Raw genomic sequence first — 26,981 nt, forward strand, 5'->3', positions numbered from 1 at the left:
ATGCTATAGTAGTGTTCAATAATTAGGAGATTCTCAGGGCCAGGTGCAGTTGCTCGTGCCTGTAATCCCAACACTTTGGGAGTCCGAGGCGGGTGGATTGCTTGAGGCCAGGAGTTCGAGACCAGCCTGGCCAACATGGTGAAACCCCATCTCTACCAAAAATACAAAAACTAACCTCGTGTGGTGGTGGGCACCTGTAATCCCAGCTACTCGGGAGTCTAAGGCACGAGAATCACTTGAACCCAGGAGGTGGAGGTTGCAGTGAGCTGAGATCACACCACTGCACTCTGGCCTGGGCAACAGAGCAAGACTGTCTCAAAAAATAATAGTAATAGGCTGGATGCGGTCACTCATGCCTTTAATCCAAGCACTTTGGGAGGCTGAGGTGGGTGGATCATGAGGTCAGGAGTTCAAGACCAGCCTGGCCAAGATGGTGAAACCCCGTCTCTACTAAAAATACAAAAATCAGCCAGGCACAGTGGTGGGTGCGTATAATCCCAGCTACTTGTTGCTTGAACCCAGGAGGCGGATGTTGCAGTGAGCCAAGATCATGCCACTGCATTCCAGCCTGGGCAACAGAGCGATATTCCATCTCAAAAGAAAAAGTATAGTAAAAATAATTAGAAGATTATCAAAAGTGTTGGAATACATCCCAAAGTTTAAGGATATATATCCCATGTTGCCTAAGGTTGTCTCATCCAGGGTCATTCCATGCTTTTCGGTGCTATTGTGAATTGTACTCAACCTGACATGAATTCTGTTCATTATATAGTGCAAGATAGCAGTAATCGCTTCACAGCTAATGCAGGCAGTTTAAGGGCAGTCTTCTTGAGTTAAAGTTGGGTTCACGTCAAGGGTCAAGTTTCTACAATGGAAGAACGAATGATCCTTTTAAAAAAATAATCCACCTACACCAACAGGAAAAGTTTCTCTGCCTCAAGTGGTAACCAGGGAAATGTCAATTAAAACCAAAATGATAACCTGTCTCACTCCAACCAGACTGAAACCAAATTAGAAGCCTAATATTGAGTGTTGGTACAGATGTGGAGCAGACCAGATGCTGCTGGTGGAAGTATACATTGGCAGGACCACTTTACGTGGACACACACAGAGTGTATACATGTTAACAACATTCAAACATTTCGTGAAACGACACTATACAATATGAAATGCATCTGATATCTACCCTAGGTTACTTCACTTAAAAACAGTGCTGGCTGACCCACTAAATTGTTCTCATGACTCAGTAATGGGTCACTACTCACGCTTTGAAACACACTGCTCTTGAAAAACCTGGCTTGTACCAAAGGGTTCATTGCAGCTGTTTGTAGTAGCAAAATATTGCAAACAAGCCAAATGTCCAAAACTGTTGAATGGAAAACTATATCTTGGTGTATTCATATAATGAAACACTACTGGTGAAAATGAATTACAGTGACAAGCAACAACATGGTTGATCCTTAGAAATAAGATCGGCAGGAAGGGAGGGAAGCAACAGAATACATTTGCATAATTGCATGTATGTAAAATTAAGAAACTTGCTAAATTAATGATAGGTTTAAGGATACAAACATGGTAAAAACTTTAAAGAGGGAATGTTAATTTAGAATAATGTTTACCTCTGAAGGACTAAGAATCTTTAAAGTATGTTATTTTGGCCGGGCGCGGTGGCTCACGCTTGTAATCCCAGCACTTTGGGAGGCCGAGGCGGGCGGATCACGAGGTCAGGAGATCGAGACCACGGTGGAACCCCGTCTCTACTAAAAATACAAAAAATTAGCCGGGCGTGGTGGCGGGCGCCTGTAGTCCCAGATAGTCGGAGAGGCTGAGGCAGGAGAATGGCGTGAACCTGGGAGGAGGAGCTTGCAGTGAGCCGAGATTGCGCCACTGCACTCCAGCCTGGGCGACAGAGCGAGACTCCGTCTCAAAAAAAAAAAAAAAAAAAAAAGGGCCGGGCGCAGTGGCTCACGCTTGTAATCCCAGCACTTTGGGAGGCCGAGGCGGGCAGATCACGAGGTCAGGAGATCGAGACCACGGTGAAACCCCGTCTCTACTAAAAAATACAAAAAATTAGCCGGGCGTGGTGGCGGGCGCCTGTAGTCCCAGCTACTGGGAGAGGCTGAGGCAGGAGAATGGCGTGAACCCGGGAGGTGGAGCTTGCAGTGAGCCGAGATTGAGCCACTGCACTCCAGCCTGGGCGACAGAGCAAGACTCCGTCTCAAAAAAAAAAAAAAAAAAAAAAAGTATTTTAAGTTAGGTGGTGAGCACCTACGTGATCCTTGTGCCTAAGATCATGTGATACTTACTGCCTTTATGCAATGAGTGTTTTATATATATATATATTTTTTTGAGACAGAGTCTTGCTCCGTCGCCCAGGCTGGAGTGCAGTGGCGCGATCTCGGCTCACTGCAAGCTCCGCCTCCCGGGTTCACGCCATTCTCCTGCCTCAGCCTCTCTGAGTAGCTGGCACTACAGGCACCCGCCACCACGCCCGGCTAATTTTTTGTATTTTTAGTAGAGACGGGGTTTCACTGTGGTCTCGATCTCCTGACCTCGTGATCCGCCTGCCTCGGCCTCCCAAAGTGCTGGGATTACAAGCGTGAGCCACCGCGCCCGGCCGTTTTATATGTTTAATCCAAAACCATTTTAAGTCTTAAAAAATGCTTAAGGAACTGTTGGCAGAAGTCACAAACTGATTACCTGTACATCAAAAACATCTGTAGACATGTTTGGCCTTGCACAGTGAGAGCAATCAACTGCTGCTCAAAAGCAGCTATGTATGTCCTTTATAGAAGGCTGGTGCTCTCCAGTTCATCATGGTCCCTACCTAGAGTGATGGTCTCAGTGCAGTCATCTGCTGGCCCCTGCAGGCATCTGAGTTTGCAGCCGCTAGTATAGGAAATGGAAGGAAACCTAGGGATCATATCTGATCCGACTCCATTTTCTAGATAAGGAAATGAGATCCACAGCTGTTGAGAAGGCCTAGTGTGTGTGGGAGGATTGCTTGAGTCCAGGAGTTGGAGGATGCAGTGAGCTATGATCACACCACTGCACTCCAGTCTAGGTGACAGAGCAAGGAGCCTATCTCTTAAAAAAATAAAATAAATTAAAAAACAACCTAATGTGTGTTTCTTCATTTCTCTTTACTAGACAAGATCAGGGAAAGAGGATCTAAGAGATAACATTTATTGGGCACCTATTTGGTACTTTTGGTACGTCATTTTATATCGTTGACTCTGTGGAATACATAGTAAGTGCAGTTAGAAAATAAGTTAGTCTTTCCCCTAGTTCTTCATTCACTAATAGGAAAGGGATAGAATCAGATTCTCAGCTTTCATTCTTGACCTCCTTTTTTTTTTTTTTTTTTGTTGAGACAGAGTCTCGCTCTGTTGTCCAGGAGTGCCATGGTACAATCTCGGCTCACTGCAACCTCCGCCTCTGGGGTTCAAGTGATTCTCCTGCCTCAGCCTCCCAAGTAGCTGGGATTACAGGCACATGCCACCATGCCCAGCTAATTTTTGTCTTTTTAGTAGAGATGAGGTTTCACCATGTTGGCCAGGGCTGGTCTTGAACTCCTGACCTCAAGTGATCTGCCCGCCTCGGCCTTTCTTTAATCACAGTTCATCAGTGCTTGTCATTTACTTATTCCATAGTGCCTAGCACCTAACAGGTTTGAGGACCACACTGGATTTCAGCTGCTATGAATCTGCTTATTGCCTCATCTAGAAAATGGATGGACTTACATCAGGTGTGATCTCTAGGTTTCCTTCCAGTTCAACACTAGTGGCTGCAAATTCAGATCCCTCCATGAAACTAATAATTTTTCCTAATGTGATGGACAGGATTGGAGCCAGTATTTGAATCCAGGTCATTCTCATTTAAAGCTCATGTTCTAAAGACTCAGATCACTTAAAAATTCCTTTTGCTCCTGTTTTCAATCTCTTCCCTTGCTTTTGTCAGAACTGCTAACTAGCAGCAAGTAACTATTACCTTCTTTCTCTAATTGCATACTTCTGGTTCATTCACTTACTTTCTAAATACTTGAGGACCTGTTATGTGCTAGGCATTACAGAACAAATGACAAAAACACTGATGAGCTTGGATTAAAGAAAGGCGAAGAATAAAAGCTAAGAGTCTGATTTTACCCCTTTTCCTATCAGTAAATCAAAATATAGGGGAGAGCCTAACATATCTCTATAAGCCATCCATTTTCTTTTTAAAAAGAAAAAAAAAAACTTACCAAGATTGAACGATGAAGAAATCAAAAACCTGGACAGACCAGTAAGAAGTAACAAGATCAAATCTGTAATAAAAAGTCTCTCAGTAAAGAAAAGCCTGGGACCTGATGGCTTCACTGCTGAATTCTACCAAACATTTGTAATGAGAGTAATACCAAGCCTACTCAAACTGTTCCAAAAAATAGAGGAGGAGGGAATACTTCCAAACTCAATCTACAAGGCCAGTATTACCCTGATACCAAAACCAGACAAAGACACATTAAAAAAAAAAAAAGAAAAAAAAAGAAAAAAAAAAAAAAATCAAAAAAAAAAAAAAAAAAAAAAAACTACAGACCGACATATCTGATGAATATTGATGCAAACATTCTTAACAAAATACTAGAGCCTGGCATAGAGGAGCAGCAGTTGCAGTGAGCCGAGATCATACCACTGTACTCCAGTCTGGGTGACAGAATAACACCCTGTCTCAAAATAAATAAATATTTAAAAAATAAAAGTGGGCAAAATATTTAGACATTTCTCAAAAAAAGACATAAAAATGGCAAACAGGCATATGAAGAGGTGCTCAACATAATTAAACAGAGAAATGCAAATCAAAATTACATGAGATATCATCTCATCCCAGTTAAAATGGCTTTTATCCAGAAGTCAGGCAATAACAAATGCTGGCAACAATGTGGAGAAAAGGGAACCCTTGTACACTATTGGTGGGAATGTAAATTAGTGCAATGACTATGGAGAACAGTTTGGAGGCTCCTCAAAAAACTAAACCTAGAGGCCGGGCACGGTGGCTCACGCCCGTAATCCCAGCACTTTGGGAGGCCGAGGCAGGTGGATCACGAGTTCAGGAGTTCAAGACCAGCCTGGCTAACACAGTGAAACCCCGTCTCTACTAAAAAAATACAAAAAAAAAATTAGCCGGGTGTGGTGGTGGGCGCCTGTAGTCCCAGCTACTCGGGAGGCTGAGGCAGGAGAATGGTGTGAACCCCGGGGGGCGGAGCCTGCAGTGAGCCGAAATTGCGCCACTGCACTCCAGCCTGGGCAACAGCGAGACTCCATCTCAAAAAAAAAAAAAAAAAAACGAAACCTAGAACTACCATACAATCCAGCAATCCAACTACTGTGTATATACCCAAAAGAAAGTAAATCAACTGTGTGTGGTGGCTCATGCCTGTAATCCCAGCACTTTGGGAGGCTGAGGTGGGCAGATCACGAGGTCAGGAGTTCGAGACCAGCCTGGCCAATATGTGAAACCTTGTCTCTACTAAAAATACAAAATTATTAAAAAAATTAATTAATTAAAAATTAATTACAAAAATTAGCCAGGCGTGGTGGCACAAACCTGTAGTCCCAGCTACTCAGGAGGCTGAGACAGAAAAATTGCTTGAACCTGGGAGGCAGAGGTTGCAGTGAGCCGAGATCGCACCACTGCACTCCCGCCTGGGCAACAGAGCGAGACTGTCTCAAAAAAAAAAAAGAAAGAAAGTAAATCAGTGTATCGTAGGGATATCTGCACTCCCATGTTTGTTGCAGCAGTGTTCACAATAGCTAAGATTTGGAAGCAACCTAAGTGTCCATCAACAGATGAATGGATAAAGAAAATGTGGTACTTATTCGTGATGGAGTACTATTCAGTCATTAAAAAGAATAAGATTCTGTCATTTGCAACAACATGGATCGAACTGAAGGTCATTATGTTAAGTGAAATAAACCAGGCACAGAAAGACAAACATCGCATGTTGTCACTTATTTGTGGGACCTAAACATCAAACCAATTGAACTCATGGAGATAGAGAGTAGAAGGATGATTACCAGAGGCTGGGAAGGACAGTGGGGGTTGGGGGAAGGTGGGGAGAGTAATGGGTACGGAAAAAGTAGCAAGAATGAATAAGACCCAGTATTTGATAGAACAGGGTGAGTATAGTCAATAATAATTGAATTGTACATTTTGAAATAACTAAAAGTATACTTGGATTGTTTGTAACACAAAGGATAAATGCTTCAGGTGATGGATACCCAACTTTCTACGATGTGATTAGTACACATGATATGCCTGTATCAAAATCCCTCTGTACCCCTAAATATATACACCTACTATGTACCCACAAATATTAAAAAGAAAGAGGAAAAAATAAAGAAGAAAAAAGTCAGAAGTCTGAACTTGTTCCTTTGGTGATAATCTTGCTAACAGCTTCTCCATCTTTTATTTTGTGAATAAAAGGAGTGGGCATACTCTAAACAAAGCCTCTTTTGTTAAGTTGCTTCTCATATTTGGAAAAATCCTTGATTTAGCAACCAGGAATTAGGCAATATCACTTAAGTACTATTTTACATCCTGAAAACAAGGAATTATTTTTACTTTTAATTTAATTAATTAATTAATTTATTTGAGATGGAGCCTTGCTCTGTTGCCCAGGCTGGAGTGCAGTGGCGTGATCTCAGCTCACTGCAACCTCTGCTCCCTGGGTTCAAGCGATTCTCCAGCCTCAGCCTCCCGAGTAGCTGGGATTTCAGGCGCACGCCACCATGACTGGCTAATTTTTTTATTTTTAGTAGTGACGGGGTTTTGCCATGTTGGCCAGGCAGGTCTGGAACTCCTGACCTCAGGTGATCCGCCCGCCTCGGCCTCTCAAAGTGTTAGGATTACAGGCGTGAGCCACTGTGCCCAGCCTATTTTTACTTTTTAAAAAATTGAACATAGAAATATATTTTGAGGCGTGCTCTTGCTATGTTGCCCAGGTCACGAACTTTGGGGCTCAAGCAATCTTCCCACTTCAGTCTCCAAAGTAGATAGGACAACAGGTGCACACCACCACACCAGGCTCTGACCATTATTTTTAATTCACATGATGCAAAATTCAAAAGGCAAAATAAATTACAAAGGGCAAAAATCTCCTTCCCACTCTGTCTCACAACCAAACAGTTCTTTTCCCCAAAGAAACCAAGGTTACCACTTTATTTTGTCTTTTCAAATACATGTTACACATACACAAGCAAATATGAATATGTCTTCCACCTTTTTACACCAATAATAGAGTATATAAATTGTTCACAGCTTCATGGTATTGGATTTTATGGATGTACTATACCTTATTGAATCAGTCCCCTACTAATGGACATTTAAGGTTGTTGTCGATCTAATCTACAAACAATGCTACAGTTAACAATCTTGTACATATATCGTTTTACATGTGCACAAGTGTACGTGCAGGAAAATTTTATTAAAATCGACGAATATTTCCAAAATGCCCCCAATAATATACCAATCTTGCATCTTTCTCTACAATGTGTGAGTCAAGGACAGTTTTAGATCGGGAAGGTATGATATGGAAGATGGGGACACAATGTAAATTTAGAATGCTACCCACTTGGCTATGGTTTTAGTACTCTTAAGAATCAAAGGGCCAGGCACTGTGGCTGACGCCTGTAATCCCAGCACTTTGGGAGGCCAAGGCGGGCGGATCACGAGGTTAGGAATTAGAGACCAGCCCGGCCAAGACGGCGAAACACCGTCTCTACTAAAAATACAAAAATTAGTCGGGCGTGGTGGTGCGCACCTGTAGTCCCAGCTACTCGGAGAGGCTGAGTGAGGCAGGAGAATCGCTTGAACCCGGGAGGCGGAGGTTGCAGTGAGCTGAGATCGCGCCAGTGCACTCCAGCCCGGGCGACAGAGCAAGAGTCCGTCTCAAAAAAAAAAAAAAAAAAAAAAAAAAAGAATCGAAGGGCTCACAGAGGAAAATAGTATTACCAAACACAATTTGTCTATACATTCAGATGAGCTGAACTAATTAACCTTTTTGCCTTTTCAGTCACTAAGATAAGTGCACCAAAATAAATTAGAATTTCCTGAATCAATTAGAATTTCCTTAGAATCAATTCAGTGGTGATGACAGGGCCCATTATGATGTAGAGTATATACTGAGGTCCGTGGATCGCAAGGCTCAGAGGATTCTCGCCGCAGCGTTGTTCGGTCCGAAAAGGCCATTGTGGACAATGGACGTGAAGAAATTTGAGGCCTCTGTGGGTTTTCTCGATGTCAAAAAGTTCCTCAGCACCCGGAAGGTAAAACATACTTGCTGCAATCAGATGCTTGGCATATTAAGTGTTGAAATTCTCTCTGTCTGTCTTGCCTTGTGAGCGGTAGGGAGGAACTCAGGCTCAGCCAATCGCCGAGCAGTAGATACATTCCCAGGCTCCCTGCCGGACCCCACAACATCCAGTCTTTTTTTGTTTTTTCTTTTTTTTTTTGAGACGGAGTCTTGCTCTGTCGCCCAGGCTGGAGTACAGTGGCGCGATCTCGGCTCACTGCAAGCTCCTCCTCCCGGGTTCCCGCCATTCTCCTGCCTCAGCCTCCCGAGTAGCTGGGACTACAGGCGTCCGCCACTACGCCCAGCTAATTTTTTTGTATTTTAAGTAGAGACGGGGTTTCACCGTGTTAGCCAGAATGGTCTCGATCTCCTGACCTCGTGATCCACCCGTCTCGGCCTCCCAAAGTGCTGGGATTACAGGTGTGAGCCACCGCGCCCGGCCTTTTTTTTTTTTTTTTTTTTTTGAGACGGAGTCTCGCTCTGTTGCCCAGGCTGGAGTGCAGTGGCGCGATCTCGGCTCACTGCAAGCCCCGCCTCCCGGGTTCTAGCGATTGTCCTGCCTTAGCCTCCTGAGTAGTTGGGATTACAGGCGCGTGCCACAACGCCCGGCTAATATTTTTGTATTTTCAGTAGAAATGGGGTTTCACCATGTTGGCCAGGCTGGTCTCGAACTCCTGACCTCAAGTAATACACCCGCCTCGGCCTCCCAAAGTGCTGGAATTACAGGCGTGAGCCACCACGCCCGGACTTTTTTTTTTTTTTTTTTTTTTTTTTTTTTTTTTAACAGGGTCTCATTCTGTAGCCCAGGCTGGAGTGCAGTGGCGATCCTGGCTCACTGCAACCTCTGCTGCCTGGCTCAAGTGATCCTCCTGTTAGCCTCTCGAGTAGCTGGGACTAAAGGCGCGGTGCGGGCTAATTTTTTTTTTTCTTTTTTGTAGAAACGGGGTTTTGCCGTGATCCCCAGGCGGGTCTGGAACTCCGGAGCTCAGGTAATTCGCTCGCCTTGGCCTTCCAAAGTGCCGGGGTTATAGGCGTGAGCGAGCCACCATGCCCTGCCCACCCGACCTTTTTGTAATTCGGCTTCGTAGCAGCGTACAGAAGCCCCGCACTAGGGTACTGACAGGTCACGTGACACCACCTCCTCACCTCCTCACGTGACGCAGACTCTGGAGCGGGAGGAGGGCGGTGCTCCAGCTGCATTGCGTCATCACGTCGCGCGGACGCAGGGACCAGACCCGGACGGCTCCAGAGCCTCCAGAGCTTCCGGGTCGAGGCGGCGGCGGCGGCGCTTCGGCTCTTCCTGAGCCGCCTGCTGGCCCCGCGCCCCACTCCATCCCCACAGGCTGGGGACGGGCCCGGCGCGGCTGTGTGTGCTCGGGAGCGGAGGTGAGTTGCGCGGAAGTGATGGCAGTCAGCCCTTCCCTTCCTGTCCGTCAACTCCGGGTTATGGCCCTACCCCCCATCCTTGGTCTCTCTGCAAGGCGGAATGGGAGACATGCCCGACAGAGGAGGAAGGCTGGCGGGGGGTGGGGCATCTGGCCTCGGTCGCCCTCTCAGCTCTCCCCCTGAACTGCCCCTCTCCGATGCCTCCACCTGCCGGTACCGGCCATATGCCTGGTGGTATCAGGAGGAAGGACTTCGTTTCCTTCTCTAGAATTTAGTCTTTCCCGAATTTACTACCCATTCCCTGCCCCGAATCTCCCGAAGTGGAATCCCTCTATTCAGATGTTAACGGAAGTTCTAGAAAATAGGTCACTTCAGAAGGGTAAGGATGAAGGATATGTTGAGACTTGGAGTGTTGAGGCAGGAATCCCCTAGAAGGAAGACCACTCTGCACCGGGGTTACTGTCATTTTGACACGGAAACGATAAAACACCCCCCAGGCTGTCTTCACAGTAAATGGACATTTGTTCCAGACTCTTTTTACACCCCTAGAGTTGAAACTAAGTTGACTTAAGTCTTTTTGAAAAACATATGCTTTGATGAATCACCCCCTTTTCTGTAAAATGGGTCTTGCAGAGTTGTTGGAGGGATTATCTATAGTGCTTATAGAGTAAAATGCCAACTATAAACAGAAGTAGATGAGAATTTAGGATCTCATTTTTCCTGTTGAAAGATTAATTGTGACTTGTGGACTTTTGGAGACCACAGTTTGATTTCCTTTCCCCTGGATCATTTCAGAAAGTTTTGGATTCCAATATCGATTCGTTAACAGTAATGGACATTTACAGATGTAGAGTAGGAATACCCTCTTGTTGAAGAGCTTCAATATCTTAAGCAAGTGTAAGTCCATCGATAACTTGCATGGTTTCCACTCTTCAGTGTAGGTAATGGGTCCTCAATTGAAGTTTCTTTTTTTTTGAGACAGAGTCTTGCTCTGTTGCCCAGGCTGGAGTGCAATGGTGTGATCTTGGCTCACTGCAACCTCCACCTCCTGGGTTCAAGCGATTCTCGGGCCTCAGCCTTCTTGGTAGCTAAGATTATAGGCGTGCATCACCACACCTGGCTATTTTTTGTTTTTTTAGTAGAGACTAGGTTTCACCATGTTGGCCAGGCTGAAACTCCTGACCTCAACTGATCCACCCACCTCAGCCTCCTAAAGTGCTGGAATTACAGGAGTGAGCTGTTGGGCCCGGCCTGAAGTTTTATTTTAAGAAGAAATCCAGATATATTTGGAAGTCATCAGACATAATCATTTGGATACTTCTTTAGAAAAAAGTTTATTTTTACTGACTGGCCTTTCTTGCTGTTAAGTTGAAGTTGAATATACACTTTTTCTTACATTAAATTCTAAACATTTACTGTGCAACTTCTAGGATAGAAAGCATACATAAAGCAGGATCCTCACCCTCTAAATACTTATCTACTTAAGGACATTAAATAGTAATGATATAACACCTTTAAGAAATTTTATATTTTCAGCTTATCATTTGAGACAAGAACCTTGTCAAGATTTACAGGGCATATATTGTTTATCTCTACTTACATTTCAGCATTGATCATAATAAATGTCAAGTGGTAGGGACACTCCGTGATAGAGGAATTCAGAGGAAGAAGAGAGAACTTTTACATGGACTAGATAGTGGCTAGATAGTGGTTGGTGGTGATGCCAGGCATAGGAGTGCCCTCAACTTGTGTATGTTTGGGTTTGAGGAAGCCTCTTAGGTTCTTAATTTGTAAAGCTAATTAAATATGTTCAGTTTCCCTAGTTCTTTGAATATGCTCATTGTTTTTTTTTCTCTTGTAGTTGCAGAATCCAAGGACCCATTTTGTTCTTTCTCCGCACTGCTTTATGGGAGGCATTATGGCCCCCAAAGACATAATGACAAATACTCACGCTAAATCCATCCTCAATTCAATGAACTCCCTCAGGAAGAGCAATACCCTCTGTGATGTGACATTGAGAGTAGAGCAGAAAGACTTCCCTGCCCATCGGATTGTGCTGGCTGCCTGTAGTGATTACTTCTGTGCCATGTTCACTACTGAGGTAAGTAGTAAATTAGCCCCACACAAATGAAACTCCCGTGGAACTCTAGTTGTCTAATTTAACTGAATAAAATAGTAGAAGTTTGATATAATTGTGAATTTTTACACTGTGATGTTTTGGCAGATTCTGGATAAGATCTGCCACTTAGATGACTATGCCTTAGTTTCCTCATCTTTAAATTAGGGATAATAGTAATATGTAATAACACATGGTTATTAAGGTTGTTGTGAAGATTTTTTAATGAAATAACATACGAAGTGCTTAGAATAGTGTAATATGTAGTAAAACACACAAATGTCAGCTATTCGATTTTACTATTTCTTAAATTTGTCTTCCAATTTTCCTCCTTTTTTTGTTTTTAATTTTATTTATTTATTTCTAGAGACAGGGTCTCACTATGTTGCCCACGCTGGTCTTGAACTCCTGGGCTCAAGCAATCCTCCTGCCTTGGCCTCCCAGAGTGGCCACACCTGGCATTACAGGTGTGAGCCACTGCACCCAGCCTTTTCTCCTTCTAAAGTTTAAAAATTTTTAAGTGAATACCAGAGGGATAAGGAGAAAGGAAGGAGAGAGGAGTAGGATTCAAACCGCATCCCACTCCTCCTAACAATATGTGAAGAAAATCAGTGTAGATTTTAGGATAACTTCAAATGAAAGGAAGAAGAATTTTTAATGAATAGCTGTACAAGCATAGAGTGTATAATCTGAAAAAAGAAGTTAACTCATAAGCACTTAACAAAGGGAATTAGGAAAATGTTGGCTTGAGAGAATACAGGTAGTGCTCACAAAGTATTAAGAAACACTACTTAGTAATTGCCTGACAAAATACTTGAAATGTAGAGTAAGGCTGTTGAATATATTGTGTTGAATATTCTTAGAAAGCTGAACAGAAAAGAACATTGCAAGTCTTTGTTTTTCAAGATCCCAAGTCTCATTTTAAGAGCAGATTTAAATAAATTATCTTGATTTATTTTTTCAAAGCTCAGTTGTGGGTGCACCACTGTTTATTATATAATTTACACTTACATGTATGCCTGAAATATTTCATTATGAAAACACTTTTGTAAAAGTCTTTTTAAGCACAAGTTTTTTTGTTTGTTTGTTTGTTTTAGTTAGTTCTATCATCTTAGTGAAGATATTGCTGCTGGATCAGAATGGGAGAGGCGTATTCTATGATGGTAATAACTACCTTTTATGGGCCAGGTACTGTGCTAGTGATTGTTGTGCATATCTGACTCACCCTAGGGGTAGGTATTACCATCTCATTTTACAAATGAAGGAATAGGGTTTCAGATATTAAATCACTTGCCCAAAGTCCCATGGCTTGTAAGTGCTAGAGGTGGGATTTAATTTTATATTTTCCGACTCTAAAGCCCGAACAGTTTTTAACTCTTGTGCCGCCTTGGCCTCTGAAGCATGAATTTTATATACTACAATCTAATTTTAAAACTGGTATAGTTAAAAATACTATGAGCCAATGCTCAGTCACATGGCTAATAGGGAGAACAGGAACCTGACAGGTCATTCCAGCTAATCCAGGCTAATTTTTAAATAAACTTGTGTGATATAACAAGGCAGATCCCTGTCCTATACTGTTTTCCATGAGATATACCCAAGATCATCAGAAGCATTTGTAATTTAACTGGGTAAAGAGAGTGTCACCCAGCAGCTGCTGAGCAAGAAATGAACTAGAACTGCTGATTGCTAATTATATATTGTGCATCCTGTTTTTTGTCAGCTTGAAAATAGTCTGTCTTTATTCTTTTGTTATCTGAAAATTCATTCTTTTTTTTCTCATCAGTAATGATTTCTTTCTTTCTTTTTTTTTTTTTTTTTTTTGAGACGGAGTCTCGCTCTGTCGCCCAGGCTGGAGTGCAGTGGCGCAATCTCGGCTCACTGCAAGCTCCGCCTCCCGGGTTCACGCCATTCTCCTGCCTCAGCCTCTCCGAGTAGCTGGGACTACAGGCGCCCGCCAGCACGCCCGGCTAATTTTTTTTTTTTTTTTTTGTATTTTTAGTAGAGACGGGGTTCACCGTGGTGTCGATCTCCTGACCTCATGATCCGCCCGCCTCGGCCTCCGAAAGTGCTGGGATTACAAGCGTGAGCCACCGCACCCGGCCCAATGATTTCTTTCTTTAAAAACTGACATCAGGCAAGGAAATGCTAGATGGTTTTGTCTTTATTTTTGAGAGTAATTGTTTAAAGGAGAGAGTCCAGAGACCTGGATTCTAGGCTTAGTTCTCTTAGCAATTCTGTATAAACCCTGGGAAGCATCTAACTTCACTGGGTTGATCTGTAAAATAAAGTAGTTGAACTAGGTGGTTTCCTTGTTCTCTTCAGCCATGAAATGCTCCTCAAATGTCATCTGATTGAAAGATCACAAGACTGAGGCAAGAGGACCTGGGTTTTATGTCTCTCTCTCTCTCTTTTTTTTTTCTGAAATACTTTGATAAGAATGATATCTGTCTCTTACTAGCTAAGTGACTGATTAAGTCTTGGATCTTCAGCCGGGCATGGTGGCTCACGTCTGTAATCCCAGCACTTTGGGAGGCCGAAGCAGGTGGATCACGAGGTCTGGAGATCGAGACCATCCTGGCTAACACAGTGAAACCCCGTCTCTACTAAAAATACAAAAAATAAACCATGCGTGGTGGCGGGCGCCTGTAGTCCCAGCTACTCGGGAGGCTGAGGCAGGATAATGGCGTGAACCCCGGAGGCGGAGCTGGCAGTGAGCCGAGATTGCGCCACTGCACTCCAGCCTGGGCGACAGAGCAAGACTCTGTCTCAAAAAAAAAAAAAAAGTCTTGGATCTTCTTTGATCCTTAGACCCTATATCTCTTAAATAGTGATAGTATCAGACCTAACTACCTTACCAGGTTGCTGTGAGAATCAGATGAAATAGTAGTAAATGAGAAGCATGCTGAAAAATTCTAAAGCAAAATATAAATGTAAAGTGTATAATTGCTGTAAGCTCTTACATAGTGAAATTGTTTCCATATTTAAACTATTTGATGGAAATATAGTTTATTGAATGAGAAATTTCTGGAATACATGTACTTACATATTTCAGTATCATAATTATTAAATGCATTTAATGTGTTGGGACAGTAATTGTTTATGAATATTAGTACTGTATTAAATGTTAATGAAACCTAATGTGTTTTTTCAAAATAATATGCTAGTGACTTTTTTACTGTTAGGGATTGATTTTGTTCTTGGCTTTGGTAGAGAGTGCTTTTTGGTTATTCTCTGGCTGATGGAGAAATCAAAAATGATAAAGCCGTTTAGTTAATAATGGAGATGCACCAGAGTTTTTTGAGTAAAATGAATTTCTAAACTAAGATTAAGATCTAGTAAAATTTTCATAAGGTATTTTCAGATAGTTTCCTGTAAAGCTGAAGATTTCTTCTCTTAGCTAAATAGTTTTCTATGATTATCTGGCCTCATCAATACTCATAGCTTCAAGAAGATATACTACTAACAATTCAGACTAAATATACTACTAACAATTCAGTTAGTCTAACCCAGTATTTTGAAAAAGTAGCAAATAGTTTATTTGTATTCAGATGATGTTACATAAGAAAGTCCCTTAGGATGACCTGCATGTTCTTTTTCATCATTACTAAATGCAGTCTAAGGGCCGGGCATGATGGCTCACGCCTGTAATCCCAGCGTTTTGAGAGGCTGAGGTGGGCGGATCACTTGAGGTCAGGAGTTCAAGACCAGCCTGGCTAACACGGTGAAACCCCATCTCTACTAAAAACACAAAAATTATCCAGGCGTGGTGGCACGTGCCTGTAGTCCAGCTACTCAGAAGGCTGAGGCAGGAGAATCGCTTGAACCTTGTAGGGGTGGCCTGCCCCTCCATACCTGTGGGTGCTTCTCGTTAGGTGGGACGAAAGACTTGAGAAAAGGAATAAGACACAGAGACAAAGTGTAGAGAAGGAAAAGCGGGGCCCAGGGGACCGGTGCTGTGCTTACAGAGGACCCACACCGGCACCGGCCTCTGAGTTCCCTTAGTATTTATTCATAATTATCTTTACCATTACCGGTGCTGTGCTTTGAGATGTATATGCGAACATCTCCATAAACCTTTTAGCAGTATTGCTTCAGCAAGCCCCACCTTATTCCTAAAGGCGGTTTTCTCCTTACTCAGTAAACAAAGCACATTCTGCACCGCCCAAAATCCTTTTAACCTTAAGTCACCACAGCACATGTCTCTTGCAAGGACAAGGTTGGGGGTAGGGTCACAGATTAACAGCATCTCAAATACAGAACTAAATGGAGTCTCTTATGTCTAGTTCCTTCTATATAGACACAGTAACAGGCTGATCTCTCTTTCTTTTCCCCACATTTCCCCCTTTTCTTTTCAACAAAACTACCATTGTCATCACGATACTGAGATTACATACTTCACAAGGTAATAGAATATCACAAAGCAAGTGGAGGCAGGATGAGTTCACAGGGCGGTGTTAAAATTGAAATTAAAATTGACAACGAAATTTTTGGGCACGCATAGTCATTGATAACATTTTATCAGGAAATAGGGTTTGAGAGCAGACAACCTGACTGGCCAAAATTTATTAGGTGGGAATTTCCTCATCCTAATACGCCTGGGAGCACTACAGGAGGCCGGGGCTTATTTCATCCCTTCGGCTTCAACCGTAAAAGGCTGCACGCCTCCAAGGGGGTCGTTTATAGGCTACCCTCAGAGCGCATTCTCTTTCTCAGGGATATTCCTTGCTGAGAAAAAGAATTCAGCGATATCTCTCCTATTTGTGTGCAGAAGGAGAAAAGATATGGCTCTGTTCCGTCCGGCTCACCGGCGGCCAGTTCAAGGTTGCCTCCCTTGTTTCCTGAACACCGCTGTTATCTCGTTCTTTTTTCAAGATGCCCAGTTTTCGTATTGTTCAAACACACGTCCTCTACAAACAATTTGTGTAGTTAAGGCAATCATCACAGGGTCCTGAGGTGACATATATCCTCCTCAGCTTACAAAGATGATGATGGGATTAAGAGATTAAAGTAAAGACATAAGATATTACAAAAGTATTAGTTTTGGAGAACTAATAAAATGTCCATGGAATCTTCATATTTTATGCTTTTCTGCTGTGGCTTCAGCCAGTCCCTCAGTTCAAGGTCCCTGACTTCCCGCAACATTCTCCCTCCCTTTCCCTCTATATAAATGTGCCATGGCGATGAAGGCTTGTTCGTTCTCTCGATTTTGGCGCAGGATTCTTCGACTGGTCCGGCACACTAAAAACAAACCGATTAAACAGAGACACATAATTCCAAAATTTACTGCAGTAGAGTTTCCAATAGACTTAATCCAAGTCGTGGGGTTTAATCCATAAAGATTTTTTGCCACTTGATCTAACGCCTCAGCTCCAGGCACAATATTTAAGTGACTCTGAGAGGCTTCAAAAATTTGTTCTTTTAATTTGGAAATGTCTAAAGTGAGATTATCTTCTCTTCCCTGTAAATGGCGTCTTACCATGTCCCAGTGATGTCTAGACTCATTATAAACTTGGGGTGTAATACAAAAATTTGACGTATTCCAGTCACACTGTAACTGGAAACGATGTTCCAAGCTCATGAGCCTATCTCCCATCCAAATGACAGTTTGTCTAAGGTCATTAATTTGATTAGCCAATTTTTGATCGATACCAGATTGTGAATTCCACAACCTTGTGGAATTCTTTTGCCAATTGTCAACAAAGCTTACTGTCTGAACAGAAGAGTGCAATGTGACTCCTGCCACAGCGGCTGTAGCTGTGACTGCAATCAATCCCATAATCACTGCAATTAAAGTAAAAATGAATCTTTTGGATCTATTTAAAATGCCTTTTAATACTTCAGTCAAAATATGAATGGATGGCGAGGCCTCCCATGGTCGATCCATGGACACAGGAATCCACACGCCTTCTCTTGCTCTCACAAGCAGAATACAGTGCTGCCAATCAAAAGTCGAATCAATGCAAGTAAACAATCTGCAATTTTCACATGTTATAGTTTGGGAGTCTGGTTTAATAACTACATTTCCTATGACTAACATATAAGGGGGTTTTACACAACTTAGTAAAGGAACTGTTAGACTGGAATTTAGGTTGATAGAGTAAAATGTTTTATAATCTCTTGTTTCTACAGTTTGGTTCCCAGACCAAATTCTAAGGTGGTATGAAGCCACAGTAAGCCTCCATAATTCTGGATGTTCAGGACCAAAAACCGGACTTATTATTTTTGGTCTTGGAGTAGAGGTTCCCTTTTCTCCCCATTTCCAAGGGTAGAAAGACTGAAATTTCTTGTACCTATGTTTGTCTAAATTTTTTGCTAAGTCACTATCAACAGTTGGACTCACTAGTGCATTGGGACAGAATTGAGTTTGTCCTGTGCAATCGTGGTAGAATTGACCTCGAGGTGCCCAATCTATAACAGTTCCAAATGTGTTGTTTTGTAAAATCACAGCACTATCGGCTACACATTCTTCCCAAACTAAATCTTTTGTTTCTATGGAAATCTCCTTGGGGCAAGGTCTTCCTTTTGGCCTAAATTTTAATGATCTTTGATAAGAGAAGTCTTGTAAATAGTTTACCTGTGGTTTGAGTGACATACCGCTTACCATATGATAAGTAAATCTACTGGTGGGATTGAGAGTAGGTACTTCTACCAACCAATTTTGGATAGCAGGCATTAAACATCCTGGTGCTCTCCCGAGACATATAGGAGGATAACGATACCCAATGGAAATATTTATCATCATTCCTTCTTCCTCCGGTTTTGCAGGGCAACGATCATCTGTGGGACCAGCTACCCACACACTATTATTAACATATACTTCCCTTCCTTCCTTCCTTCCTTCCTTCCTTCCTTCCTTCCTTCCTTCCTTCCTTCCTTCCTTTTCTTTCTTTCTTTGCCTCTGTGGCCCAGGCTGCAATCTACTCAGCTCGCTGCTGCCCGCGCCGCGGACTGCCTGGGACTGCCGCCACGCGCCACCGCTGCCTGCTTTTTCTCGTTTGGCTGCAGGCGGGCGGTCGCCATGTTGGCCACGCTGCTCACCAGCTCCTGACGCCGAGTGCTCTGCCCGCCTCAGCCTCCCGAGCCCCTGCCCGGCCACCGCCCTGTCTGGGAAGTGAGGAGCGCCTCTGCCCGGCCACCCACCGTCTGGGAAGTGAGGAGCGCCTCTGCCCGGCCACCTACCGTCTGGGAAGTGAGGAGCGCCTCTGCCCGGCCACCCGGTCTGGGAAGTGAGGAGCGCCTCTGCCCGGCCCCCGTCTGGGAAGTGAGGAGAGCCTCTGCCCGGCCACCCATCGTCTGGGAAGTGAGGAGCGCCTCTGCCCAGCCGCCCCGTCCGGGAAGAAGTGAGGAGGGCCTCTGCCCGGCCGCCCCATCCGGGAAGAGGAAGAAGTGAGGAGCGCCTCTGCCCGGCCGCCCCGTCCGGGAAGAAGTGAGGAGCGCCTCTGCCCGGCCGCCCCATCCGGGAAGAAGTGAGGAGCGCCTCTGCCCGGCCGCCCCGTCTGGGAAGTGAGGAGCGCCTCTGCCCGGCCGCCCCATCTGTGAAATGAGGAGCGCCTCTGCCCGGCCACCTATCGTCTGGGAGGTGAGGAGCGCCTCTGCCCGGCCGCCCCGTCCGGGAAGAAGTGAGGAGCGCCTCTGCCCGGCCGCCCCGTCCGGGAAGAAGTGAGGAGCGCCTCTGCCCGGCCGCCCCGTCCGGGAAGAAGTGAGGAGCGCCTCTGCCCGGCCGCCCCGTCCGGGAAGAAGTGAGGAGCGCCTCTGCCCGGCGCCCCGTCCGGGAAGAAGTGAGGAGCGCCTCTGCCCGGCCGCCCCGTCTAGGAAGTGAGGAGCGCCTCGGCCTGGCCGCCCCGTCTGGGAAGTGAGGAGCGCCTCGGCCCGGCCGCCCCGTCTGGGAAGTGAGGAGCGCCTCTGCCCGGCCTCCCGTCTGGGAAGTGAGGAGCACCTCTGCCCGGCCACCCATCGTCTGGGAAGTGAGGAGCGCCTCTGCCCGGCCACCCATTGTCTGGGAAGTGAGGGGCGCCTCTGCCCGGCCACCTATCGTCTGGGAAGAAGTGAGGAGCGTCTCTGCCTGGCCGCCCCGTCTGGGAAGTGAGGAGCGCCTCTGCCTGGCCGCCCCGTGTCTGGGAAGAAGTGAGGAGCGCCTCTGCCCGGCCGCTCCGTCTGGGAGGTCTACCATGGAGGCCAGAAGCAATGTGGGGGCTGGACGTGGTGGCTCACACCTGTGGTCCCGGCACTCTGGGGGGCGAGGCGGGTTGATCACTTCGGGCTAGGAGTTCGAGACCAGTCTGGCCAACTTGGCGAAACATGAAAAATACAACAGACAAACCAACCAACCAACTCAGTGACAACAAAACAGGTCTACCCTGGAGTCATACTCTAATTTTTTCTATTTTCCTCCCTTTCTGATCCTTTATCCCACTTTCTTTTTCTTCCTCTTCCTTCTCCCTCTTCTTTGTCAAATAGAGGATTGAGTTATTATCACTGATCCACATAAAGTCCCTCTCTACCTTATTTTAACTCCCACCCCCCATTTCTATTCCCCGACTTCCCATGTGTAACCTTCCTAATATGTTTGATACGCATCTTTTTGTTTGTATGTATTTTTAGAAAATGTTTATTGTTTTTGTGTGCAAAAAAAGTTAATAAGGCCGGGCGCAGTGGCTCACGCCTGTAATCCCAGCACTTTGGGAGGCCGAGGCGGGCGGATTACGAGGTCAGGAGATCGAGACCATCCTGGCTAACACGGTGAAACCCCGTCTCTACTAAAAATACAAAAAATTAGCCGGACGTGGTGGCGGGCGCCTGTAATCCCATCTACTCGGGAGGCTGAGGCAGGAGAATGGCGTGAACCCAGAGGGCGGAGCTTGCAGTGAGCCGAGATCGCGCCACTGCACTCCAGTGTGGGTGACAGAGCAAGACTCCGTCTCAAAAAAAAAAAAAAAAAAAACATATACTTCAATGGGATTATCCATCCAAGTGACTGCCCGAATTAAGGGTGGGAAAGGCACATAGGCCCAGTAGGTATAATTAGCTGCAGCTGCTCCTGCAGGCATGGGGAGACTTACCACCGTTGATACAACCATTAAAGCTGCAAACAGCATTTTTTCTGAGGTTTGTGTCACCTTTGTGCTAGCTAGGCTTTTTCTAGCCAACAGTGTCAGCTTCTTTAACTGTGCCCAGGTTGGCAGCTCCGCCTTCTTGGTGCGTGGTGACTTCATCTGTTTTTCTAATATCACCACTTGATTCATCCTGCGAGTCAATGGTGCCCGATTGCGGTGATTCCGTCTCCGTGGAGGCGCTTTTCTTTGCATCTCCGATGGGTTCATTGTAGAACTTCAAATGTCTAGTGGGTATCCAAACAGGAAGCTGATTTTCTCCTGGTGAAACACAAGCAAAACCTCTTCCCCAGGTTATCACCTTCCCTATCTCCCATGTCCTATTTTTGTTGTCTTTCCACCAAATCAGTTTTCCTTCATGTGGACTGTTCTTTTTACCCGTTAAGATGTTGTTCTGCAGAAGTAGTAGTCTGATTTCTATAAATGTTTAAAAAATTTAAAGTATAGAGTGCTAGATTAAGCTGCATCTGAGGAGAGGTACACTCCTTACTGTCTCCCCCTTTTTTTTGTTTAAGTAACTGAGTTTTGAGTGTTCTATTAGTTCTTTCAACTATGGCCTGTCCTTGGGAATTATAAGGAATTCCTGTTGTATGTGTAATATTCCACTGATTTAAGAATTTTTGGAAAGCTTTACTACAATAACCTGGTCCATTGTCAGTTTTAATTTTTTCTGGAACTCCCATCACAGCAAAACAAGATAATAAATGTTTTTTAACATGGGAAGTACTTTCTCCTGTCTGGCATGTTGCCCATATGAAATGTGAATAAGTATCAATTGTTACATGAACATATGATAATTTTCCAAATGAAGGTACATGGGTAACATCCATTTGCCATAATGCGTTAGGACACAGACCTCTGGGATTAACTCCTGCCTCTTGGGTGGGCAGGTGTAGTACTTGACACTGGGTACAATGTTGTACAATATTTTTTGCCTGTTTCCACGTGACATCAAATTTGTTTTTTAACCCTGCTGCATTTATATGAGTCAAAGCATGAAGTTCTTATGCTTTTATGAATGCAGAGGATACCAGTAAGTCAGCTTTTTCATTTGCTTCAGTTAAAGGTCCTGGTACATTAGTATGTGCTCGAATATGAGTAATATAAAATGGGAAATTCCTTTTTCTTACAGTTTGTTGTAACAAATTGAACAGCTGGTTTAACTGATCATCCATGCTATATTTAATTAGAGCTGTCTCAACATCCCTTGTAGCCTGTACTACATATGCAGAATCTGATATAATATTAACAGGTTGATTAAAATCTTCTAACACTGTAATGACTGCAATCAACTCTGCCCTCTGAGCTGATTGATATTGGGAGGTGAAGCTTGAAGTGAGCCAAGATTATGCCACTGCACTCCAGCCTGGGCAACAGAGCAAGACTGTGTCTCAAAAAAAAAAAAATTAGCTGGATGTAGTGGTGCACTCCTGTAATCCCAGCTACTTGGGAGGCTGAGACACGAGAAACACTTGAACCTGGGAGGCAGAGGTTACGGTGAGCCGAGATTGCACCACTGCACTCCAGCCTGGGGAACAGAGAGACTCTATCTCAAAAAAGGAAAAAAAATGTAGTCTAAGGACAGATGATAAGAACTAGGTAATCCTGGAGAGACTGGAGTTAAAACCCACAGGGTCCTCTACAAACATGAAATTTCTTTGAAATTTTGTGTCTTATCTTAAAAGTTCACGGACCAGTGTTACGTTCATGGAACTTTTGCATTCTTTTCTGTAATACATATGTATTTTTTTTTTTTTTTTTTGAGACGGAGTCTCGCTCTGTCGCCCAGGCTGGAGTGCAGTGGCGCAATCGCGGCTCACTGCAAGCTCCGCCTCCCGGGTTCACGCCATTCTCCTGCCTCAGCCTCTCCGAGTAGCTGGGACTACAGGCGCCCGCCACCATGCCCGGCTAATTTTTTGTATTTTTAGTAGAGACAGGGTTTCACCGTGGTCTCGATCTCCAGACCTCGTGATCCGCCCGCCTCGGCCTCCCAAAGTGCTGGGATTACAAGCGTGAGCCACCGCGCCCAGCCAATACATCTGTATTTTAATATGAAATAGATTTTTAAAGTTACTCACTGGCAAAATTGCTATTGCAGGAAGGTGTCACCTAATACTTACTCCTGGGGTATAGATAACTACCCACTTCACTTGGAAAGCTACAGATAATGTGCCATATTTGCTTTATTAAAATCCAACAAAATAGAGCATAATTTTATTATTTTCTTACTTTTTTATTTTTTTGAAACGGAGTCTCACTCTGGTGCCCAGGCTGCAGTGCAGTGGCGCAATCTTGGCTCACTGCAACCTCCGCCTCCTGGGTTGAAGCAATTCTTCTGCCTCAGCCTCCTGATTAGCTGGCACTACAGGTATGTGCCACCATGCCTAATTTTTGTATTTCTAGTGGAGACGGGGTTTCACTGTGTTGGCCAGGCTGGTCTTGAATTCCTGGCCTCAGGTGATCTGCCTGCCTTGGCCTCTGAAAGTGCTGGGATTACAGGCATGAGCCACCATGCCTGGCCCATAATTTTTAAAGATAAATGTTCAATTAATATTATTAACATCTCTAAGCTCTTAGATATGAGATTCTGCCTTTATCTTGTGGAATTATAACCATCATTCTTTTATACCTTTCGAATTTTTAGCTCTCAGAGAAGGGGAAACCTTATGTTGACATCCAAGGTTTGACTGCCTCTACCATGGAAATTTTATTGGACTTTGTGTACACAGAAACAGTACATGTGACAGTGGAGAATGTACAAGAACTGCTTCCTGCAGCCTGTCTGCTTCAGTTGAAAGGTACAGACATTAAAACTTGCTATTGTTTATGTCAAAATAGCCATGGAAAGGTTGAAAATTAATAGTGTAAACTTAATCATGAACATTTTGGAGACAAACTATGGATGCTCACGTTTACTGGCCATGGCTTTTGTCTCATTGAGCAATAAGAGATCAGATGTCAATAGCACTATAAAGGAACTTCTCCAGATATGAGTATTTGGCTCTATAAGAGAGAGCATTTGTACCTTTTCTGTTTTTAAAAAAAGTGGAGGAAGGAGAAATTATGTGTTTTCTTACATACATGTATATAACACACCTATAAGGAAATATAATAAAAAACTGATACTATACATAGCCTACGTGGATACTCTTTATCTATCTGGAGCATTAAGTGGTAGTATTTCATTAAGATAAATGAAATTTAAATTGATGCACAAAATACTAAAGTATGATGTTTTCACAGGATTACAGGTGGTTTGTTTTCCCTTACAATTCCCAGGTTTTTTGTTTTGTTTTTGAGACAGAGTCTCACTCTGTCACCCAGATTAGAGCACGGTGGTGCAGTCACAGCTCACTGTATCCTTGAATTCTTGGGCTCAAGCAATTCTCACTCCTCAGCCTCCTGAGTAGCTGGGACCACAGGCGCATGCCACCACACCCAGCTAATTAAAAAAAATTTTTAATGTTGCTTAGGCTGGTCTCAAGCTCATGGGCTGGAGTGATCCTCCCACCTTGCCTCCCAGAGTGCTGGAATTAATAGGCACGAGCCACCATTCCTGGTCCCCAGTTTTTCTTTTTTAACATTCAGTTATATTTTCAGTTTTTATATATACATAATTGACACATTTTTAGTTTTTAATGCATGATTTAAACGGTGTGAAGCTTTTGCATTAGTGCAGTCATAAAATTAAAATACTCTGAACTTTTCAATTAGATAAATATGAGATTCGTTATTACTGTCTTCTGCTTTTCTTTCACTCTAGTCTTTTAGTAAGTTTTCATGTAGAGTAGAAAATGGATACATTATGCTGAATTAGCAATTGGTTTTATAGTTTGATTCCCAAGAGTTTTATAGGCATTTTTGTTGAATTGTGCCAGGTCTCTGGATGTGATTCATCTTGCAATACTCATTTTAAAGATTAAGCAGAGACGGGTGTAAAGGTCTTGCTGAAAGCGGCATAGTACATAAGCCAGAAATAGAGTTTAAGTTCCTTAAGCATAGAATTTCTAATCTGTTTCTTAGGTGTTGAAACAAGGGTTCATCTGATAACATGTAGAGAAGATGCTGAGATACAAGAATATAGCCTAGATCACATCTGTCCAACTATTCTAAAGTGTTTGCTGCCTGTGTCTGTCCTAGGTGTGAAACAAGCCTGCTGTGAGTTCTTAGAAAGTCAGTTGGACCCTTCTAATTGCCTGGGTATTAGGGATTTTGCTGAAACCCACAATTGTGTTGACCTGATGCAAGCAGCTGAGGTTTTTAGCCAGAAGCATTTTCCTGAAGTGGTACAGCATGAAGAATTCATTCTTCTGAGTCAAGGAGAGGTGGAAAAGCTAATCAAGTGCGACGAAATTCAGGTACAGATTTGTCTTGATGTTATGGTTTCTTCAAGATTGGGCAATTACAAAACTTGCAAAGTAGGATGCAGTTACTTACCATCAGGGCTTCATAATCAAGTGTGCATTTTCATTAACCCCTCCTGTACCAAATTTATTTGCATTTTTATGGAGAGGGAGTTTGCTACTTTCTTCAATTAGATATATGATTCCAGTGGGTAAGAATCACAATTAAACAGAGTATAGAATAAGCAGAAATTGGAAGTAAAGTAGGTATCTGTAGACCACTTCTCTATTACCCATTCACTCATTTCACAAACATTTATTGAGAATATCTACTATGTAGCACTTACTATGCCAGGTGCTACAGATCCCCAAGTGGGTAAATATAGTTCTTGCTTTCAGAAAATTCACAGCCTGCTAGTAGAGACAGAGATATAGACAAAAAAAAAAAAAAAGTTATAAAGAGGATAATGAGAATAATGAGCCTATACAAAGTAAGGACATTACATAGAAGAAAAAAGAATAAACCTTTGCTCAGGACTGGATCAGAAATGAGGAGACAAAAGTTTGGAAGTGAGGATCTACAGAAGCAGGAACCAAATCATAATTGTCTTGTGAGGATGCAGCGGATGGAAGGAAGGGACACGCGAACTGGATGTTAAAGGAATAGTAGGCCAGGCGCAGTGCCCTATGCCTGTAATCCCAGCACTTTGGGACGCTGAGACCAGGAGAACTGCTTGCATCCAGGAGTTTGATGCTAGCCTGGGCAACATGGCAAAACCCTGTCTCTACAAAAAAATAAAATTAGCCTGGCATGGTGGTGAGCACCTGTGGTCCCAGCTACTTGAGAGGCTGAGGTAGGAGGATCTCTTGAGCCCGGGAGTTTGAGGCTGCAGTGAGCCATGATCGCACCACTGCACTCTAGCCTAGGCAACAGAGGGAGACCCTGTCTCTTGCGGGGGAAGCAGAAGGAATAATACTTCACCTACCAGGGGTATACTACCTGTGCCAGGCAGGCATTCAGTGACTTAACCTACACAGAAGAAAAGTCAATCCTAATTCTAAATCAGAGTACCAGTAGCAGAGTTTTTATTGCATATAGGTTTGTAGTTAGGCTAAGAATTGGAGTGAGAAGTCCAATATAGTTATTAGATGTCTTTGAAGCCTATAGTATTGATCTCCAGTGGCCCAATTCTTTAATTTTTTTTTTTTCCTTTTGAGATGGTCTCGCTCTGTCACCCAGGCTGGAGTGCAGTGGTGCAATTGTGACTCACTGCAGCCTGGATGTCTGAGCTCAAGCAGCTCTCCCACCTCATCCTCCTGTGTAGCTGGAACTGCATATTGCCACACCGGGCTAATTTTTTAAAATTTTTGTTGAGATGGGGTCTCGCTGTGTTGCCCAGGCTGGTCTTGGACTGCTAGGCTCAAGCAATGCTAGGCTCAGGCAATACTATTTAAAGAAAGCCTCTAATATACTTCCATAAACTAAACGATTACTCTCTCCTGATTTATTTTGTTAAAACTAGGATATTTGTGTAATATAATAACAGGTCTTTTTTTTTTTTTTTGAGACAGAGTCTCGCTCTGTTGCCCAGACTGGAGTGCAGTGGGCGCGATCTCATCTCACTGCAAGCTCTGCCTCCTGGGTTCATACCATTCTCCTGCCTCGGCCTCCCGAGTAGCTGGGACTACAGGCGCCC

General features: G+C 43.8%; 1 protein-coding gene across 2 annotated transcripts in view; it reads left to right on the forward strand.

Annotated features, from left to right (window-relative positions):
- The first annotated feature begins 9,525 nt into the window (after window positions 1-9,525).
- The window catches only part of KLHL12 (kelch like family member 12), a 41,719-nt gene continuing 24,263 nt past the window's right edge, over window positions 9,526-26,981 (forward strand). For both annotated transcript variants that reach the window (XM_030818630.1, XM_003264568.4), the window contains exons 1-4: window positions 9,526-9,712; window positions 11,574-11,813; window positions 23,586-23,739; window positions 25,082-25,299. In XM_030818630.1, coding sequence (XP_030674490.1) covers window positions 11,619-11,813; window positions 23,586-23,739; window positions 25,082-25,299 — 567 coding nt within the window. In that variant the 5' untranslated portion in view covers window positions 9,526-9,712; window positions 11,574-11,618. The remainder of the gene's footprint in view (window positions 9,713-11,573; window positions 11,814-23,585; window positions 23,740-25,081; window positions 25,300-26,981) is intronic.

This window comes from Nomascus leucogenys, chromosome 9, assembly GCF_006542625.1.
Source record: "Nomascus leucogenys isolate Asia chromosome 9, Asia_NLE_v1, whole genome shotgun sequence".
Lineage (NCBI taxonomy): Eukaryota > Metazoa > Chordata > Mammalia > Primates > Hylobatidae > Nomascus > Nomascus leucogenys.